This window comes from Ambystoma mexicanum, chromosome 6q (genome assembly GCF_040938575.1).
Source record: "Ambystoma mexicanum isolate Mex_15411 chromosome 6q, UKY_AmexF1_1, whole genome shotgun sequence".
Taxonomy (NCBI): Eukaryota; Metazoa; Chordata; class Amphibia; order Caudata; family Ambystomatidae; genus Ambystoma; species Ambystoma mexicanum.
The window spans coordinates 296,198,015-296,219,960 of NC_090937.1; the positions used below are offsets into that span (position 1 = coordinate 296,198,015).

A 21,946-nucleotide genomic window follows, 5' to 3' on the forward strand; every position below is an offset into this window, starting at 1 on the left:
GCCCTTCGAGAGTTACTAGGGCCTTTGGAAATGACAGGAAGACCCAGTGCACCATACTGGAAGGTACATTGTGCACTTGCAACATGTTGCAGAAAAGGTGCAACATTGACAAGGACTAAGGGAAACAAAGTCTCCCAGTACTGACTGTCTTAAGGGCATGTCAGTTTCCCCATAACAAAGTGAGCAAAAAAGCCCAGAGGAGTACAGCAGAAAGATGTCCTCCTCTGGCAAAGTCAGACTACCATGTTTAAACAAAGCAAAAAGTTGGAGGGTACACAACTGGAGGACAAATTACACATATAATGGAAATCTTTCCTAACGCATATTCCCTCTCAAACCCTCTGCAGAGAGACAATGGGCCTCATTCCGGGTTTGGAGCTAACCATGGAGTAATTAGCTCCATGGTTGCCTCTGAAACCGTCCCAAATCCGGCATGGTGAATGGAGTAATTACCGGTCCTTTCCAGGGTTGGAGGGACCGGTAATTCCCCATTCACCTTTTGCCCTTCCCCATTCCCATTTCTGTCCCATAGGGCTCAATGGGAATGGGGAAGGAGGTAATTACGGCACCGTAAATTACGGTACCGTAATTACCTCCGAAGTACCTTTGCAGGTCCCGTACTTAACTCTTGCTAAAAGCAGGAGGTAAGGAAGGACCCGCAAAGGGACCTCGGAATACAGAGGTAAGGGATTACCGGCATCGGCACCCTTACCGGTGCTGGTAATTCCTTACCTCCAACCTCAGAATGACCCCCAATACCTGATATTCCTCTGCAGGAAGCCCAGATTAAGTTTTGCTTATTTCTCTAGAAATCTTAAAGTTCAAAGAATCTCCTACCTGAACTCTTCCTGACTTGACTGCTGAATCTTCCACAGAAAAGGGATTTTGAAAGTTCACCTAAACCACCACCAGAACTCACTTCTTGACTTGACAGCCAAACTTCTACATGAAGGATTCTTGTTCAGCTTCCTTGAGGAATTATGTTGCTGAAACTATAGCTGCTCTCTAGATGGATTGCTTAACTTCCAGTACCTAACCTAGCTCCTTTTTATTTTGCTAAAGTAATTATGCCCAAAAAGACTAAATGCCTCTTTTCCTTGTCTGCAGAAGACAACTTCTAAATAGGTCAGAATGAACTCCTTGTATATTAAACCTATTAAACTAAACTCCTATTTACTCTACCTACAGTAGCTAAATGTTCTGAGTTTACCCAAAAATATACCGGAGGAAATAAACAAATGGAGCGGAATTGTAATTATCAGTGCCTGCACTCCCACACTAGTTTGTCTTCAGGAAATGGGCTACAGCATGAATGGACCTTCTCCTGGGTATCCATGCGGTAAACGCTGCATGTCTCACTTCTTCAGAAGCTACCGACTTGATTGATGCTGCCTCACGGAACTTCCTTCTCTCACCGACTTGATTGATGCTGCCTCACAGACCTTTCTTCGGTCTGATGTGGATTTCAGCGATGACTGGAACACCTTCTTCCTTCTACTGTTTTCAGAAGGATGACCGCGACGTCTTAGTAGCCCCCGCTCCACGAGGAGTAAACCTGACATAAACAAAGCCGCATTAATAAACAAACATGGCACGTTACTAGAATACTTCAGGTTTCTTGCTGCTACGCTACCTTCGTATGGGAGTTACGTAGTTATTACGTAATCTGCTCAAGGCAATGCTTGAGAACAGTTACTGGCACATGAGCAGATGAAATTAAACAAATCGAGTTTTCTCGTTGAGCAGACTACACAAGATGAATCTAACGTCTCTTTAACTGTTTTTAAACTTCCCAGAAAGAGATACTAAAACCTAATCACTATTTACACTATTAGTTTCTAATTACAACTAGAAGTTAGTTTGTTTTCTTGCTTTGTCACAAACGTAGCTTTTGGTAGACATTATGACTTCTGTTCTTCCTGCAAACTAGAATGAAGTCTCGTTCTTCTTCACAATTCAAACAACATTCTTCTTCCCAGATAAAGTTCTAAAGGCCTATAGCCTGGAGCTCAAACAAAACAGGACCAACTCTAGGACATATCTCAATGAAAGTCAGTTTAGAAATCTCAGCCTAGTCCCTTGTTTCATCTTCGTCCAATCAGGAGTCCAGTTTCCTCTCTCCATCTTGGCCAGGAAAGACCCCATCCCTCGGAATGATTCTAGTCAAGACCCTAAACTAACTTAAAGCAAATGTGAAATAACTAAATTACCATGTGACTCTAGGGTGTATGCAAACTGCCCCTGCAGATTCTTTTGTGATTAGAAGCCTTGAATCTGAATTTCTATTTTATCCACTTCTCATTTCCCCTTGGGGTGTTACTTGCTCAGCTGTTCTTTATGGTGTGATGAATCCTGTGGAGTCATCACTGATTCCCGGGTGATGACCTCCCATGTGGCCAGGGGATGGCAGCCTCTACCTGATCCTGACCCTGGGGGTGGTAATATGAGGCTCGTGTGAGGTGAGATGACTGCTGCGGGAGGTGGTGACTCCACTGGAAGAGACGCGGTATTCCCCCCTTTCTCCTGAAAACCTTATGACACCCAAACATCTGATGGCATACTTCCATTTTAGTCAAAACCCAATTCATACCTCCAACATATACAATACACACATAACATCTCCTGTTTCTAAGTACAACTCCTAAACAACATTATTTTAGAAATCCCGCAACTTTCGGGACTTCAACTCCCATAAAGCCTCAAGTACTGAGATGAGGAAGAGGAGGAAGGAGTTGATGCAGATTGAAGGAAACCCAAAGTTGGATATGCAGACCAGTTGTTTGGTTAGATCACAAGTGCACGGGACATTTAAAATTAGCATCCGCACTCAAAGTGAAAGCAGAACGGAAGAGGACTGTGCCGATAGGAGTCCAGAGAACAGGCACATCTAGGCGGCAGTTCGCAAACGCGAGAATTACATACCGGCATTGCGAGAAGTAAGGAGACACAGCGGGCTCCTTTGGAGGACGGGGGGCCCGAGAGCCCCAAATGGGAAATGCTAAATGCTGCAGTGTTTCTGCCTAAATCTGATTTCCCATTTGGGGCTCTCGGGCTCCCCGGGAGCCCGAGAGCCCCAAATGGGAAAGCAGATTTAGGCAGAAACACAACCGCGTTGTGTTTCTGCTTGCCTTGGCTTTCACTTTGGGTCTCCGAAGAGACCCAAAGTGATAGCCACAGCAGGCAGAAACACAACGCGGTTGTGTTTGAAAACGCTGCGGTTTTTCTTTTCGAGTTTCTCCGGCTCCTCCGAGCCGGAGGAGCCTGAGAAACTTGGAAAGAAAAACCGCAGCGTTTTCAAACACAATAACGTTGTATTTATGTGTGAGGTAGCTTCAAAAGGGACCGCAAACATAAATACAATGTTTTTAAAGCTGCGGTTTTATTTCTAAGTTTTCCGGGCTCCTCCAGCCCGGAAAACATAGAAAAAAAATACAGCTAGTGCTTATTTTTTTAAAAAAAATAAATAGCACTTACCGAGATTCAGCTGCAGCTTTCCTGCTCTGGTCTCCGGTCCCCGTCCTCCGCATACAGCACCAATGAAGGAAAAGCCACCCAGCGGTAGCTTTTGTTTACTACAGCTGGCTGGCCTTTCCTTCATTAGTGCCGCAAAAGCAAAAGCCAGCACAGGCGGGCATCCATTTCACAAAATGGATGCGCCCATGTGCTTGCTTTTGCGAATTTTGAGCTTGAATTGCTCAACATTTTACATAGGAAGTTTTAAAAAAAAGTGCTAGTATTTTCTTTTTAATGTTGCCTATCTATTTTTTAAATACATTTTTTTGCTGGACTACCCCTTTAATGGCCATCAATAAACTTGCAGGACAGTTCCATTTGATCAGTTTTGTCCACAGAATCTCCTGATCTATGCTATTGAATGCGTGTGAAAGGTCGATAAAGGCAAGATAGACCTTACCACACGTTCTCAATGCTTCTATTTTTAAGATGTTTACGATCAGGAGATTCAAACTGCACCCAACTCCCTTAACAAAACCCTTTTCTGTTGGGTTGACTACTTCACTTTTAATTATGAACACTTTGTTGCCAACTCCAAGTCAGAGACATTTCCTTACACTTTTAGTTGTTCGTTTCCAGTGTGAGGGCCAGATTAGAATGTTTTGGACACAAGGACAGTTTGATAAGTTTAATGAGTTGACACAGATTGACCTTTAGTTTTAGTTTCCTAGGTAGGGAAACTCTCCTTAGGATAGGGATAGAGAGGCATTCATCCAACCCATTTCTGTTTAATAAACATGTCTGAAGCTGAGAAACCTATACCTTTGTGTCCACCTCTGATTTCTGACCCCTCACAATGGTTAGTTGAGTATGTCACACACTTGTGGGTCTGTCGGATTCAGAAGCTCCTGCGGACAGTTCTGGACCAGAGCTTGACAGTTAAAAAACCTATTGCAAACAAACCCCTGTAAATTCAGCTAAAGCCACCTTAACTTCACACCTCCTGTTGTGCAGCCTATGACCACAATGATGACTTCATAGATGACTTCACTGATGACATATATATCTGTGTTCTAGGAATACGAAAAAATGCCTTTTAATTTTGTTTTGGATAATATCCATCTTATCCTGGCTTTTCTATTTATCAACAGAAGAATCAGAAGAGAGAGGACTTATTAGTAGATTATTTTGTAAGGCTGTGTTGTCCTTTCTCTTCCATGACTGGCACCTTTCCTATTTGTAGATAATCCTACATGACTTACCACAGATATTGAGGAAATGGGGAGTACATTGAGGTCACACTCACCTTGATCAAATCAAATGACAAATCGGGGGGCACGCTGCGCTGGAGTCTCTCAACCTCCTTAGCCACCCACGAAAGGTCCATGTCGATCTGCTCCGTGGTTAGGATGGAAACCAGGTTTCCCAGAGTAGTCATGACCGGCCCACAGACCTGTGTAGAGGCATGAAAATTGCTGTTCACCACTATTGAGTAGCAACTAACTGCTCTAAGAACATTCGCTAAATATGACTAAAGTTCATGATTTGCTGTGCCAACTGCAATGTGCAAGGTCCACAGTGTGCTTTATCAATGCCCGGACTGTCAGGGGGTGCTCAAGAGTGAGGGCACATTCATTCCAGAATAAGTCGCTAAAACCCTTCTTCCTTCACTCCGATAACGTACACCATTTGTTAACTCACCTGGGGGAGACTGGCATCAATGGTTTCTGTAATGTACGCTTTACAGGCTGAGTAGGCATCAAAGAAGAGAGTGCCCAGAGAAGCTTCTATTTGGAGGACAAATTCACCCGCTAGAATCTCCACAACTACAGAAAAAGATAGTGATAGGGAAGAGTTAAACTGTTTAGTGGGTGCCCTTTCTAGCCTTCACACATTGCCTTCAGCAGAAGACAAGCCACATTAGGCTCAAACCTCCAGATGTCTCATTTGCATATAGGTGAAATAGAATCACTCTCACTTTGAAATGTCACATGATGTCTCTTCTGACACTTGCAAGACCACATGCTGTTTTTATTTTCGAGCCCAACACAGTCTGAAATTTCATAACAACGTGAATAACATATTTTATAGGTCAAGCTCCCAGTTTTATAGCATTTATTTTGGATACATTTCCGTGTTTGCTTATCCATAGATATGCTGTGTTCATTTTGACTGTATTAAGCCACGTTCATTGTTTTGCTCTGTTGAAATATAAGTTGCAATTTGTATTTTTCCATATTTATTCAAATAAGAAATGCACACTGTTGATGGATGTTGGTAATAGGCACTCACGCGGAGATATGTGCTTCCACTTAAACTATGCTCCGTTTCCACCTTAAAAACAGTGTCTACTTCTCTTAATGCTACTGACTTGAACAATATCTCTGCAGCCATTTAAACAACTTCAAAAGAAGATAAACTCCTTGTATTTGTATTTGTATTTATTTTATTTATAGAGCGCACCAGGCCCGAGTGCATCCGGGCATGTGTTTTAGTTACAGCAAGGTAAAACAGACGGAGCATTACAATTTACAGTTTAAAATGCAATTTAAGTTACAGTTACAGATATAAACATATATACATTTACGGGGTGAGCAGAAAGTCATGACCTATGTACAAGCAATGAGGCAGGTGGCTAGTGCATGGGGGGTGGTTGGCCGGTAGAAGATAGGTCTTGGGCGGTTAGCCAGGCTTTGCCCATGTTTTTGAACCTGTGGAAGGATGGTTCAGATCTTAATAAGTTAGGGAGTGAATTCCAGAGTTTCGCCACCATTACTGGCAAGCTGGTTCCGCCAGATCTTTGAAGGTTGTAGTGTGATATGGAGAGGCAGCTAGTCTGAGTAGTTCTGCGGGGTCTGTTGGTGTTGTAAAGGGTGAATCTGTTGGCTAGGTAGGAGGGTGCTTGGTTGGATAGGCATTTGTGAGTGAGGGCAAGAGTTTTCAGTGTAATTCGTTGAAGGACCGAAAGCCAGCGTAAATTACGTCTGGTATCTGAGATGTGTTGGTTCCTAGGGATGTTGAGTGCTGCTCTAATAGCATTATTTTGGATGATTGGTAACTTGTTTAGGTTACATTTGTTGGTGCCCAAATAAAGGGCATTACAATAGTCAATTTTTGACAGCACGAGAGTCCAGGCAAGTGAGACACAGTTGGCTGGTGACAGGAAGGGGCGGCTAGCTGTAATGAGCTTACAGGTGTATGCCGCTGAAGAGGATACTGCATTTGTTTGTCTGGCTAAGGATAGAGTAGAGTCGATGTAAATCCCTAACGTTTTAGTGTCCTTAGAGGCACTAATGGTGTTACCATTGATGATGAAGGATTTGAACTCAGGGGCCAGTTTGGATAGTTTGTGAGGAGAGCCGAGGATGAGGAGCTCTGTCTTCTCATCATTCAGACAAAGCCCATGTTGCGCCATCCAGGCTTGGATGACTTGGTAGATGGCATTCACAGAGAGAGAGTCAGAGGCATAGTCTCCTGAGATTGGGATAGGTATCTGGGTGTCATCAGCATAGTTAGTGTATGTGACACCCAGATAGTCCAAAATATCAAATAGGGGCTTTGTGAACACGTTGTACAACGTGGGAGAGACACAAGAACCTTGTGGTACCCCGCAGGTGATGGGTGACGGTGATGCTGCTGCTAGGGGGAGAAGACACGCATCAATCTGTTGTCCAGGAATGAACTGATCCAGGCTGAGGCTTTATCAGAAGAATGAGCAGCTAGTTTAAGGTGTCGACACAATATTTGATGATTGACGAGATCAAAAGCCGCAGAGAGATTGAGAAGAAGTAGTAAAGCTAGTTTACCCATGTCTCTTAAATCTTCGATCTGCGTTTTGAGGTCGATAAGGGCAGTTTCGGTTCCGTGTCAGGGCCGAAACCCAGATTGCCTTAGACCCAGGAGTTTATTTGATTCGAGATAGTCTTGAATCTGTAAGTATGCAGCTCGGTCAAGGATCTTTAGTAGGAATGGCACTGTGGTGATGGGCATGTAGTTCATGGGTATGTTGGCGTCCAAAGTTGGGATTTTAGGAGCGGGATAACCTAGGCATCCTTTAAATTGTCCGGTACAATCCCCGTGCTGAAGGAGGAATTGATGAGTGAGGTGATAAAAGGAGTTAGCTTGTGGGCCGCTTCTTTGATGATGGGCACTGGGCAGAGGACCCCTTGGCAGTTGGAAGGTTTGAGGCTATTAATAATATTTTCCACTTCAGTGATGGTTAGGGGTGAGAAGCTAAACAGAGTCAACGACTCTGGGATAGAGTTGTTAATAGTTGGGAGAGAGTTGGGTTGCAAGTTAGATTGTAGATTAGTCTGTTTATCATTAATTTTGGTTTGGGGAGTGGCTATCTTACCAAGGAGAGCGTTTTGGATACTAGTGCACCAGGTGCTATCTTTGATGGTGGTGTCAGGTGCAGTGACAGGGGTTTCCAATTCTTTCAAGATTCTGAAGAGTTCTTTAGAATTGGATTAGTCTCTCCTCTACATTAGTTTGCACCAACCACTGATGGGCCTCCAAACCATGATTGATAACATGAAAAGCCAAGCAAGACAACTGGATTTTCGTTTTTATGTTGCTTTGTTACACATGAATACTGTCAGGAAACAGTCTGATTTTCACCTGTGTTTATGTGAAAAAATGTATTAAAAAAAGAAAATAGGTAGCCTTAAGAATAACAGGTCATCCCACTGACCTCAAAAGGATAAAGGGCTGATGGTCCTCCCTAGTAGAGCAGCGATTAAGCCCACGGAGCCGTTTCATCTCCTGATTTCAGAGGAGACTCATCCTATGTTTACTTACTTGTCAATGGGTGACGGTTTCTAATCCTGTTTCTTTTAAATAACATATCTAGGGTCCAGTCTCTTATAGGATGTCAGATTCCTGCCTCATGCGTCATATTTCCGCCACTTGTAAACAATCATTTGGACTACTTACCTTTGTTAGGAAGGGGACAGCCTCCCTGCCCCCTAGTCGGTTTAAAGTAAGGAAAGACGCATTCGAAACACTGTGATGAGCCAGTGGGGAGGGTGGACAGTGAGAGGGACGCCTTCCCATCCAGCAGGACCCCATGTTAATTTAACCAATTATAGTGTAACTACATGGTGTGGCCCAATGCGCGGGCGGCATCGCTACCTTGCGTGGATATTAATAATCATAGGTAGAAGAGAAGGCATGCATGGTAAATGCAGCATTACATGTACTAGTCCCAAATCCACGAGATCACAGAAATATCCAGTCATGCCCAAACTCCCATGAGGACAGTTTGCACCCCCATCCGCCACACCGTCTATTCATTGTTCTCGTTGCAAAGATGTGTTTTTCACCCAAGAGGAATGTGCCCTACAAGGTCGCGATCAGAGACCGGTGCCTGTTGTGCATGTTATCTCACACTGGACAAAGCATGACCTGGCCTATTCCCGGGTGACCATGTGATATAGCCCATATAACCGACTAAACCCTTTGATCACCAACCCCAAAGTAATAAGTCCTGAAATGTTCAAAGAGGATGGACAGGGCATATAATTGAAGCGACAGTTGTGTGATTTATATTGCAGGGTGCTGGGAGGAATACATTGTAGTTCAAAATGAGGGTGGAGACCTTGGAGTTGGATGGCGCGGAGGGAGTGAGTAAAATGTGAGTGTGAAGGTTATAGTGCCCCAGAACCTCCTGTGTGTCCGTCTTAAGGCCTGCCAAGTGCAGAGTATGAGTGATAAAACAAGCTGTATAGTAGGAGTATAATTAGTTTTCAACGTGAGAAGAAGATGAGCCCTGCAACACCCAAGTGATGGAAGACAGACATACTGGGCTGGGACCAATAAACTGTCATCCCTTATGGATAAAGGTGTTTTAATTTACTGTACGTATTGCGTCAGTTATGGCGATGTTTTCCTTTATAAGATTCTGCTTGTACTACTTTTCAGCAGAATGTTCTTAGCAGCAGAGGTCTTTGCTGTTGCTCTCGTCTGCGTGAGAGATTAAACTTGTTATCCTTCCAAGATCGATTTGGGCCTTTCTTCCCTAGCGGGTTGTATTCTCTCTCGTGTCAGCGTTCAGGGGCGTGCCTTCAATTAGTTACCCTGATGTGATCCTAGCGCCCCCCATACCAGTGGAGGTTTCCAGGACGCTTCTCCAGGAGCTGCGCCCACCTACAGCAACCGTCCCTGACAAAACACGTTTCGAGTGGTTTAGCAGGATCCATTTGGACAAAAGTCCTCTCTGCTCTTTGAAGCATGGCGCGGCTCCGAGGAGAGTGCAGGCCGGTGTTGGAAACCCCCGTGACGGAGAAGTTCGGGTGAGCATGCACATGTGAGTAGACTGTTGTAAGCGATAACAAGTAGGGGACAGATGCATGGGGAAGTGTGAAAGGTGTGAGTACGTGGAGAGCGAAGTCATTGATGTGACATGGAAACGTTTAGGGTTCTTGTTGGTAAAATTTGCATTATTGATTGCGTGGATCAGTAAAGTATTATAAGGTAAGGCATTATAAGGTAAGGCAAAGGTAAGGCAGGGATCCCCTCCTCGGAAGGGGAGGGAAGGTGGTACCACAAGGCAGTATAATACATAAAGGAGTTATATGGAAATAAAAATAGTGGTCTTGTATAAGTAGTAGGCCTGGAACAAGTAGTGGTTGCTTGTTTAGTGTGTGGGTTAAATTTATGGTGGTTGTGGTCTCTGGTTGAAAAGAAGGCCCTAGAAGGGGCGGTAATTGTGTGTGTTGCGGTGTGGTGTGGTGTTGGATGATTTTTTGGAGCGGTGCGTGTCAGGTTTGGGGCTATGTGGGGGCTGCGTCATTTGGCAGAGTGAGGTTTGCGTGGTACTCGGTTTGAGAAATCTAGGGGTTGGTAATTCCACATTGGTTTGGCCCTTAACTATTTTAACAACAGGCGGAGGATTCCCAAGTCATCATGGCTGCTAGTGACGGAGAAGCTTATTGGTCAAGATGAACAGGGTAGCTGATAGGAGGACAACTGAACTTAGAACCTGGATTGACCTTTCCAACTGCCTTTCATTTTTCATCCTCAAGAAGGAAGGTCCTGTGTAGGAGAGGCTCCAGTTTTTGGGCCTATTCAGGTAGCATAGTGAAACAGTCTTTAAGACAATCCACAGCCACGTGGGACAAGGCAACTGGAACCTGCGGTGGTAGAGCAGTGCTCAGCTTTGTGACAGGATTTGAGCCTGAGAAGGGAACAATATTTTGAAGAAAATGTTTATTCAAGTTTTATGTAAATAGTTTAGGTATTTAGTTAGAAGTAAACCAAAAAAGGATGCGCGCAACATTTCATTGTGCCTTTAAAATACTGCTCTTTGGTTTTTTTCGTTGGAAACTCTCGCGTGCAAGCTCTGTGTTTCTTTCTTGATCTGAGACTATTGCAGATATGTTGGGAGTCAGCATCCCATTTAGATTCTTTGCAGAGACTACTGTAGCCATAGCGCATGAGCATAGATAAGCAACTGCCTCAAATATCATACTTGCACTGTGGGCATCCTCAAGAGACTGCATTTTGATGCCTGACTGTGAGTAGTGTCTCTCAAAGACAGCGTCAGGCAATAAAGGACCTGGCAAGTGCCGTATGAAAGATTTCTTTGCGCACACTCAGAAATAGCATTTCAGTAAATTCTAAACACAGTTCCCCTGAGTGTACCGGGCGCCCTTCTCTAAGATAGTATCTTTGTACCAAGGACTGTAAAAGTAAATAAAGAAAAAGCACACTCTGGCTAAAGCTTTTCTGCTTCAAAAGTAAATGTTAGAACAAATGAAAGCACTGACTAGGAAAAAAGGCAAGGCATGTTTGAGGAAGTGTTTATGCTGTAGATACAGATAAGGCAATCTAAACAGAGCACTTAAGGTGTAATACAAGAAAATAAGACATTTCAAGTTTCTCATCTTCAGTTTCCTATTATCTAAAAAGACTTCTGGAAGGAGCAAGTTAATATAAGAAGAATTAGGTACTTACCTGAGTTAAGGAGAAACCAATTAATTTATAATTCCTTTATGAAAACATTTAACTTGGAAGTTAATTCTTCCAAACTTTATAAAATTAAGTAAAAGTGAAATTCTTTTCTTGGAATTTATTGTCTCCTCACAGTTCCGTTTGGAGGCACACAGGTACTAGAAATTACTAGGGGTAAAAGGTGGGTGAATGTCAGTTTACATTGAAGTAACTTGTGTTTTCTTTTCTCCTCCTCTACAGATTTCCAACTAAACTTGAAGATTGAAGTCTGTGTTTTTTATTTTATCAACTTCCCCTTTCCCTCAGGGGCATTGAGACTTCTGCTGTTTTTTAGATCAGTAGTTGACTAAACATCTGAGAGGGTCTGTGGGGTTCAGCAACTCCTGCGGATGGGGGAACCAGGCATGGCAGTGCGTATGGAAGGGTGAGAGGGAAGGGTGGGGGTTGATTCTTTTGTTTTTGTTGTTCCAAGCAAGCGGCAGTGTGCGCGGCACATTAAAGGGGCTTTGCGGGTTCAGTAAGAGATAGAGGTCACTGACATGGGCGAAGTATCACCAATAGAGCACATGTACAAGGCCTCACCACTGAATCATGACAGGGTGGAGAGATATCATAAGAAGTGGGTCACAGGAGCGCCGAGCAAGATGGCCGCCTGAGTCTCGAGCTCCGGAGCCGGCAGATCTCGGTATCCTGAAACGGCACATTTGGACACTGGATAGCCGTTCCCGGCTCGTGCGCTTTTGAAGCGGCCACCCCGAGGACCCAGTGGACCGAATCCCGTCCAAAATCGGTCCCCCGGAACGTGACTTCTGAACGCCGCTGCACCATCCCCCCACTTGGCTGTGGCGCTCCCGCGCAGAAACTCGCCCTCTGCTGGAGCGGACGGGCTCGCCCAGGGCCGGCGTTACCCCCCCCGCATCGGCGGATGCACGCTGCCGGGTGGCAGTCCGCCTCCTCCCAACCTCGAAGTGCAGCTGGGGGCGGCTGGGACACTTTTTCACCCCGCGCGCTGCGGGCCTGCTCAGGCGCCTGCGGCCTGGTGCGCACCGGAGCTGTTCGGGACCCTCTCCACACCTGCTGGACCCCGGCGGGGCTGCTGCCGACGGCGTGACACGCGGTGCGGTGGATCCCTGCGTCGCCAGGTACGTGCGCCGGGGAGGCCCTTGCGGACTTGCCCTGGGCTGCGGCATCACCTTACCTTCCTCACACGCGGGGCGGAGGTCCAATTACCTCTGGCCCCATCTGCCGCCAGTCCTGCCCCGGGCCTGGTGCCTCCCCCGGCCCGCACTGATCCTGGTGCCCCCCCCGGAGTCAATCACATTCCCCCCGCTCCACTGACCACCGCGGGTGTCTCCCTCCGGGGCGGCCTTCAGGGAGGGCCGCTGTGATCTCGCTGACGCTGCACCGCCCAGGCCCTTCGACCTACCGGCTGCCTGTCCTGTCTTCCGCTCGGGGCCGCGGCTTCTCTGCCGCCTGTGTGTTGTGCCGGGAGGCACCCCCCCATCTCTCTTCGCCCTCAACTACCCGTACCTGGGTCCAGGCTCACATTTTGCTCGCTGGGCGCCTCTGCCTTCAACCCTGGGATCTACTGCCCCCGAGATCTCCTCAAGTTTCTCCCCGCGCTCCTTTGGGCTGACCGGGCCCTTCTAGCCTACACTGGTGACCACGGCTTCGTATCTGGGGAGACGGTGGGCTTCGCCGGGGCTGGTGGTCGTGTCGTCGCACTAACTGCGTGGCATGTTGATCGGCTCTGGGGGGGCTTGTGGGTCCCTCAGTCTGCTTTGTGTGCTACAGTACCGCTCTGATAACAGAAGGGACACATACCCGCCTCCTGCGGTAATGCGGTGTTGAGGAAAATCCCTGTGTGTTGGCTGCCCCACAAACTCCGCATCTATACGGATTCTCGCCCACGGCTTCACCTGCATCACTCCCTGTCTAGCGCCATACTCTGCGCCCTACCTCGGGCGACATAGAGCCTGGGCCTCCCCTTCTCCCCACTTGACTTACAACATCGCCAGGATGACCAAGGGAGGGGCGAGGAAACAGAGCTCTATCAACATGTTTGCTAAGGCTGCGCCGAGATCGTCAGGGGAGACCAGCGAACAGACCCCAGCCACACCTTCACCGGATGCAGTACCGGAATCTCAAAATATGATCGACTTCATTTGCGAGGGCTTCACCGCGCTGCACTCAAAACTGGATGACATGAATGGTACCATATCTTCTATTAAGGCCCATATCGAGCGGACTGACAGCCGTGTGTCAGAAGTCGAGACACGTGTCGGTTCCGCCGAGGATGCATTGGGAGCCCTGCGCTCCGAGGTCACCGCCCTCTCCAATCGAGTCCTTGAGGTAGAGAAGAAGAACGAGGACTTGGAATCTCGCTCAAGGCGTAACAACCCCCGCATCATCGGGGTTCCCGAGAACGAAGGGCACGAACCGATGGAGGACTTTGTCGAGCGCACACTGGTCTCACTCTTGGATTCTCCCAAGCTCTCCCCACACTTCGCTATTGAGCGGGCACACAGAGCCCTGACGGCTAAACCCAGACCTGGGGCTCCACCCCGGCCCATCATAGCCCGAGTACTGAATTTCCGGGACCGGGATGCCCTCCTCAGGGCGGCTAGACTCAAAGGGGAGCTACTACTGGATGGTGCCAGAATTCATCTCTATCCGGACTTCTCCACAGCTGTCCAACGCGAACGCAAGACTTTTCAAGCTGTGAAGCGCAGGCTGCAGATCCACGCAGTCAAATACGCCATGCTCTACCCTGCCAAGCTCCGCATAGAGCATGCCAACCAGGTGTTCTTTTTCACGATCCCGGAGGAGGCCTCCAAGTTCATTGACGAACATTTCCCTGGCTGAACTCTCCCCTTTCCTCACGAGTCTGCATTTATCCTTGTGTCCCGACGGGGAGAGACCGAGCAAGGTCGCCTTCCTGCATCGGGGTCACTTGATCCTCTACTTCGTAATTTACTTGTTGTGTTCATTCTTACAGATGTGTGCCTTATCATCACGTGCCAGAACCCTGTCCAAATCACATGTTAAGATCCACTGTGGGCACACCTTATCTTATCTGATCTGCCGATGCCCCGACTACGGCGGCTAGTCCGGCCCTCAGGCCCCCAGGCGTTGATGCCTTTGGTTTGGTTTTGGTTGAGGGGAGTTGGGATTGTCATCCCTCTGTTTGGGGGGGGGATGTGGGCGGGGGTGGGACATGGTAGGGTTTTTGTTGTTAAAAAGTTGGCGTTGGCAGCGACGGCGAGCCGTGGGGGGGTGCTCAGGGCTTGGTGCGGCAAGACTATGAATTTGACCCATTGGGTACTGTCATTCGGCCTCCTTTGATCACCACCATATCTGTGACCAAGAGTGACTTAACCTTTATGAGCTGGAACGTGCGTGGGTTGGGAAATCACAAAAAAATGAGACAGCTCCAACTGCAGACCGAGCGTCATGGGTCCAAGATTTTGTTTCTGCAAGAGACACATGCCCGCGCGGAACAATGCATGCGGTTCGCCAAAACTTGGGGCCCTCATAGATATTTTACCGATTTCTCCACCCAAAGCCGGGGGGTCATGACCCTTATTCACAAAAGCCTCCAGTTCTCTCTTATTTCCTCACAAATAGACCCTCAAGGCAGATATGTTCTGCTCCATGCTACGCTTCAACACAGGGAGGTGGTTCTGATGAACATTTACGGCCCAAACCTAGACGACCCAGACTTTTATGTACACGTCACGTCCCTCCTCGAAGGCTTCCCCCTGGTTCCCATCCTTTGGGGAGGCGACTTCAACACGATTTTTGACGTGGCCCTGGACAGATCCGGCTCCAGGCCCCGTCTACTCTCTAGGGCAGCCTATGCTGCACTATCATCTCTGCCCCGTCTCTCCATGGTGGACGCATGGAGATTCTTTTACCCGGACTCCCGTGTATTCTCTTTTTACTCCTCGGTTCACGACTCCTATTCCCGCATTGACAGATGGGTGATCTCCAACGTACTGGTCAAGAGCGTTACACAACTAATGATCCTCCCCAGAACCCTATCTGACCACTCGCCAGTTACTGTAACCATTGGCTGGGGTCCCGATCCTGGCCGGCCACGTAGCTGGAGGCTGAAGCCCCTGTCCCTATTGGACCCGGAGTTCTGCTCAGAGCTCGAGCGGTCGATTGAGGAGTTCTTCGAGACTAACACGGGCTCGGTAGCGACCCAGGCCACTCTATGGGAGTCATTCAAGGCATATATCAGAGGGATCGCGTTGTCCAAGGAGAATGGGGTCCTGAAGTCAATCCGAAGGGATCTCGCTGCTAGTGAATCCAGACTATCTACCCTGGAGGCCGCATGCTCACTTCACCCTACCTCGAGCGGCCTGGCTGACATAGGGTCGGAACTAGATACGTTCCGGTCCCTTGCGGATCGTGAACAAAGATTTTTGGATAATCCTAGCATGGCGAGGAGATATGGGGAGGGAGAGCGCCCTGGCCGATTTCTGGCACGTCTGATCCGTCTTGAGACGGAGTCCCCACACATAATCGGGCTCGAGAGACCTGATGGTTCCATGGCTGTCTCCTCGCAAGATATCAATAGGGAATTCTTTACATTTTATGAAACTCTATACTCCAACTCAGATGAGGTGCCGGTGACGGAGATTGACTCCTTTCTCAGAGCCCTCCCTCTCTCAGCCCTGTCCCCAGAAGCTGCGGCCTCCCTCGACTCCCCCCTCACACTTGAGGAGCTGTCGGACGCTATTGACTCCCTATCCTCGGGGCGTGCCCCCGGTTCGGACGGTATACCGGTCGAATTTTATAAGCAGTTTAAGACACAGCTGCTTCCCCACTTGCTAGCTCTCTGGGAGGAGTCTGTGGAGTCCGGCGTGTTCCCCCCTTCACTCCGGGAGGCTACTATCACAGTACTACTCAAATCGGGCAAACCCCCCTTGCAATGTAGCTCATACCGTCCGCTTTCACTCATAAATTGTGATGTCAAGGTATATGCCAAGGCCCTGGCGCTCCGGCTGGCTCCCATCCTACCATCTATTATCCACCCAGATCAGGCGGGTTTCATCCCTGGTCGCTCCACCTCCCTGAACCTGAGGCGCCTATTCAATATAATTGACAGAATCAGCCCCGACACGCAGGCAGTAGCTGTCACCCTTGATATGCAAAAGGCGTTTGACTCTGTCTCATGGAGGTACCTTTGGCGGGTTCTCGACAGCTGCAAGTTCGGCCCCTCCTTTCTCTCCTGGATCAGATTGCTTTACTCTTCCCCGGTGGCCAGGGTGCGCACTGACGATCACTGTTCTCCCCTCTTTGAGATCGCCAGGGGGACGAGACAGGGGTGTCCCTTCTCGCCCTTGATCTTCACCATAGCAATAGAGCCCTTCGCTGACATGCTCCGCCAACTTCACGCTCACAGAGGCCTCCGCACGGCGGGCCAGGCGGATATAGTGTCCCTATATGCGGATGATGCCTTGTTGTTTGTGCGCTCTCCCTCCATCAACTTACCCCCAATACTTGAGGACATTGGTCGGTTTGGCCGAATCTCTGGCCTCAAAGTGAATTGTTCAAAATCCACTCTCTTCCCACTTACAGATTGCACTCTCCCCCCTCCTGATACCTTGGGCTTCACCTGGGCTCAGTCTACATTCATCTACCTGGGCATAGCGGTGACTCGCCAACGGGCGTTGTCCTTCCAGGAAAACTATCAGAAATATCTCACACACCTGACGGTTAAGGTCCGGGCATGGGACAGGCTCCCGATCTCCCTGGCGGGCAGGATAGGGCTGCTGAAGATGGTGGTGTTACCCCAGTTGCTTTACAGGTTCACTAACATACCCCTGTGGCCGGGGGAGGACTTTTTCCGGGACTTGACCCGCACTGTGAATTCCTTTCTGTGGCACTCAGGTGCGGTTCGCCTAAAACTCGATACCTTATCTACCCCCATTTCTAACGGGGGCTTCGGTGCCCCTAATTTTTTCAAATACTGGCTGGTATCACAGATCCAATACACATCTCACTGGTTCAATACAATAGACCCTCCTCCGCATGTTCGACTTGAAAAGCTCGCGGTTTGTGACCGTGATATCCGCTCCTTGGTGATACACCCCGCTTCCTCAGCATTGGACTCACAGAGCCCGGTCGCTTGCACTTCCCTTGCTCTGGCGAAGATGTGGAAATTAGTAAAAACTACATACGCCTTTCATGGCAACCTCCCTCTCTGGAATTTCCTCCCGGGGGTCCCGCAGGTCCCACCGGGCACGGTGCGCCGCTGGGCGGACGCAGGCTATGAGCTGCTGCGTGACGTGTTTGACCAGGGTATATTTGTTGAATGGCCCGATCTCCCGTTGCCCCTGAGGAGTGACCGGGGCGCATGGCTCCAATACGCATCCCTCCGCAGAACCCTCAAACGTAATTACCAAACATTCCCGGCGTCGCCCCCGGATGACCCGGCTATTGAAGAGCTCACCTCCTCCGGGCCTACAAGAGGCAAAATCTCTAGGCTGTACACGATGTTGCAGTCCAGATCTGTCCCCGATTTCGCTAGACTGAGGGGGTTATGGGAGGTGGACTTGGGTGTTGGGATCTCGGACGAACGCTGGGCACATCTATGCGAGCGCACACATCGAGTATCCTTTAACTCCCGTTTTAAACTCATTCAATTCAAAGTACTACATAGATTTCACTACACCCCGACCAGATTACACCGTATGTCCAGGGAATACCCTTCCAGTTGCCCTAGGTGCCATCATGACGACGCTGACTACATTCACATGATTCTGTCCTGCCCTCGCCTTTCGCAGTTTTGGGAGGCTGTTTGCTCGACAATGTCTGCGGTTCTCGACCATCCCATTGTCCCTTCTCCACTGGTGTGTCTCTTTCACGATCTCCCGGGTCTCTCCCGCGACTCCAAAAAATTAGCTGGCCTATGCCTCCTGCTTGCGGTACGCACTATCCTGCTCTGCTGGCTCCGTCCCTTGCCCCCCACACACGCTCAATGGCTGAGGGCAGTTACTTGGGCCTCGGACTCTGAGGAAGCCTGGTCCCATATACAACCTGCCCACTCTAAACCTAGAAATGTATGGCTCAAGTTCCGCTCTTACATGTCCGATATGATTGCAACACCGGATGCTTCCCCCCCGCCCACTTCCCCCCACCGACCCGGGTCCTCTCCCCTGTAATGGTCTTCTGGTTCCCAATTCATTCTATGATTGTACCCACGGATTGGGATGTTATGTGTAATAACCCTTGTGCACCTTCAATGTTTATATGGTATTCATGCTGTAACGCCTCATGTTGCTCGCTTGTTTGTTGCTGCCACGCTGAATAATAAAAAGAAGTTTAAAAAAAAAAAAAGAAGTGGGTCACAGAGACAGGAGGTGTGGGGGATGCCCTACCCATGACCATGGCAGGGCTCACGCAACAAGAGTATTCTGGAACACATGTCCACATTTCTAGTACCAAATATAAGGGTATGCAGCTACAGAAGAGAAAAAAGATTCTCGATCTTTGGGGTATGTTCGAAGAAGCAGAAGATCAAGGGATCAGGACCGGAAGCACACGTACAGAAAGATGGGAAGTGCAAAAGGGGAGAAGGAGAAGACGGGGCACCAGTGGAGGGTAGGGGATTATATCCCTTGACAACATATCCTGCAGAAGGGTACACTATTCCTTGCCATAGGGACCCCTTCTGCTGTGCCAGTAACACCACAGGCTACTGCTTTCCCACCTCCATATACCCACCTACCTGAAGTACCGGCATCAGGGGGCTACAGGTTTAGGGAGTTCGAGGAGAGTTTAATGGGATTACTAAGAGCTAAAAAGGATACAGACATCCCCAGGAAAAGTGAAGAATATAAGTGGAAAGAGAAGGGAGGGGTGAAGAGGCGGCTGAGAATACCCCCCAGGGAGGAGGTTTATGGGTGGGGCAGGTTGAGGAATAGGGCCGGCTGGATGGCGTTGGTAAAGAGAAGAGAAATTACGAGGAAGGGTGTGGGAAATAGGGCAAAGATGCAGATGCCTCTCATTCATAAGAGGGCAGGGGGGACACAGTATGTTCCCTGGCCCCAAATGGATAAGAATCATTTAATTAAGGCACTCCCACAGCTCACAGCAGGGGTGAGGAAGTGGGTGTACAAATTTGAAAAACAAACAGCAGGGGTGCTCCTGGCAATAGGGGATCTACAGCCTGTTGGTTGCCGTAATTGGGAGTCAGGCTGGGGATGTGTGGGTTATGGCCAGATTCCTGGGAGTAACTCCTGGGAGTAATTCCTGGGAGTTTCCTCTAATCGCGAGGAGGAAAACACGTCACACGTGCTAAGTGCTTAGCGCAAACAAATCAAACCTCGCGCGTACTATCAAATGAAAAGCAAAATTAATGCGCTCTTTTAAACAGTGCGAATTAATAGTTCAAAGCAGCTCAAAGCTCAAATTTACTTTTTTTAAATGACTCAAAGAAATTCTGAGCAACAGATTTAAATATCCAAAGGAAAGTCATTTATCTTAAGTATGGTTTTCACAAAAACTTCAGTATTTCCAATCTTTAGAGAATTCTCCTGACCATCTGGATACTTCTCCTGAAACTCCAAAAAGAGTAGCTGCTTGACTGCAAAGTTCAAATCCACAAGGCCCAAGACTTCAGCAGGAGCAGCTACAAAACACGTCCTCTCACCTGGGGCTACGACGATGAAAGGCAGAGAGTGACAGTTTAGAATGTTCATTGTAGTCCTGCTGTCCTCTCTAGCCAATCAGAGCTTCTATTGAGAAACTCCATCTTGCCTTGGGCCAGACTCAGGATTCTGTATTAAGAAGTTAAGGCCAAACCAACCAAAGTAGAAAACTTCCAACTCACACAAAACTAATCTACAGTCCTCAAATAAAGGGGAATTAATAAAGGGAATCTGACAGGCGCTCATCCAAGTGCTGAAAGCGTCACAAGGGTGCCATGTCACAATATACTCTGACTCTGTGTACGTAACAACAACGGTACATGCCAGTGTCTCCCATTGGAAGAGGAGGGTGTTTCGGAGGGCGGATGAATGCCCAGTGCAGCATGCAGTGCTGTTAGAAATGCTGCAAGAAGTGTTAACGCAGACATCTGTTTTGGCAGTTGTCAAGTGCGCCGCCCATACTCATGGGACAGACGAAATATCGAGGGGGAACTCAGCCGCCGACGTGGCAGACAAAATGGTGTTGTATCTGCCAAATGAAGTACCTGATGAGTGCGTTGTAACTGTCCCACCAGTAAACTAACATCCAGTGCCATACACAGCATTGCCCATCTCCCAGATTATCGAACTACAAGGAAGGGCAACTGACAGGGTGCAAGCAATCTCCGATAGATCTGATATGGATACAGGAGAGCTCTAGGAAGACAGTAATACCCCAGGAGCTGCTGGCAGTAGCATTTGAACAATGAAACTACCCATTACATAGTTCGAAGCAACACATAGCAGCAGACATAAAGGAGGACTGGTTCACACCAAACATCCAGGAAAGCATTACATATATGGTCATACATTGCACCACATGTTAAGGGTAGTACAGGGATGACACTACGAACATTACGGGGCACCTTGCCCTGCCCTACTGGGCCGTTCTGTGAATTACACATAGACTACACTGATATGTGTGAGAAACTTGAAGGCGTCTCCCTGACTAGTCCCTGGGGATCTGTCATCCAGGTAGCCAGGACACCATTGGATCCAGTTCCTGGGGGTAAACTAGTGTGGGTGGATCACCTGGGTGGGGGACCTCTGAGATTGGAAGTGGGACACCGACGGGTGAGACGCAGTATTCTCCTTCTTTCAATACCTTTTCTCCATCCTATCACGTAGGACATTCAGAAACACTGCCCCCCTTTTCAACACGAACACTTTCGCATAATAAGACACACAACGCATTAGCACCGAAGCCGTTTACCGGACACGTCCCAATGCAAGGGTCGGGCAATTGGCCAGAATCACACACAACTAACAGCCCTTTCCCTTCCCCACAGGGATAAAATGTGGAGCACGAGAGCACACTATGAGCAAGGCAGGATGCACAACGAGAAAGCTATCCCAGTGCTGCAATTGAAGAGAGGGCAACAAGGAGAGAAGCAACCCTGCCCTTTTTGACCCACAGCCGCAAAACTTCCAGGAAAGGAATACTAACACTGCCAACAATAGCCAGCGTGTGTTGCAGCAGATGCCAATGGTACATGGAGCATGCCTACTCTGATAAACAGGACAGAGACGCCTGGTACCGTCCTTGACTCCAGATACCAGAATCGCCAAGCGGTTCATCACAACCAGTGAGTAGAGGGGAGAGCCGATAAGAAACCAAACTGTGTTCAATGAAAGTTGCAAAGTAGCAACTTAAGGGAAGTTCAAAGAACTGTTAACATAAAGGGAAAGCCAGCTGCAGAGGGGTGCGACACAACGTGGGTGTTCACTCGTGATACTTTGGTTAATCCTGCATTTGTTAAAACTGTTGATACTAGGTCAAAGTAGTCATACAGGGGTCTAGCAAAATCATCTGTACCGTCGAAGGTCTTTGAAATCTA

The 21,946-nt window shown here is 48.2% G+C and overlaps 1 protein-coding gene across 1 annotated transcript in view; it reads right to left on the minus strand.

Moving 5' to 3' along the window:
* Positions 1 to 21,946, minus strand: part of LOC138515207 (uncharacterized) — a 154,842-nt gene that overhangs the window by 51,045 nt on the left and 81,851 nt on the right. Inside the window, exons 8-9 of the mRNA XM_069630167.1 lie at positions 5,155 to 5,279; positions 4,760 to 4,906 (exon numbers count right to left, since the gene is read on the minus strand). Of these exons, the coding sequence (XP_069486268.1) occupies positions 4,760 to 4,906; positions 5,155 to 5,279 (272 nt within the window). The remainder of the gene's footprint in view (positions 1 to 4,759; positions 4,907 to 5,154; positions 5,280 to 21,946) is intronic.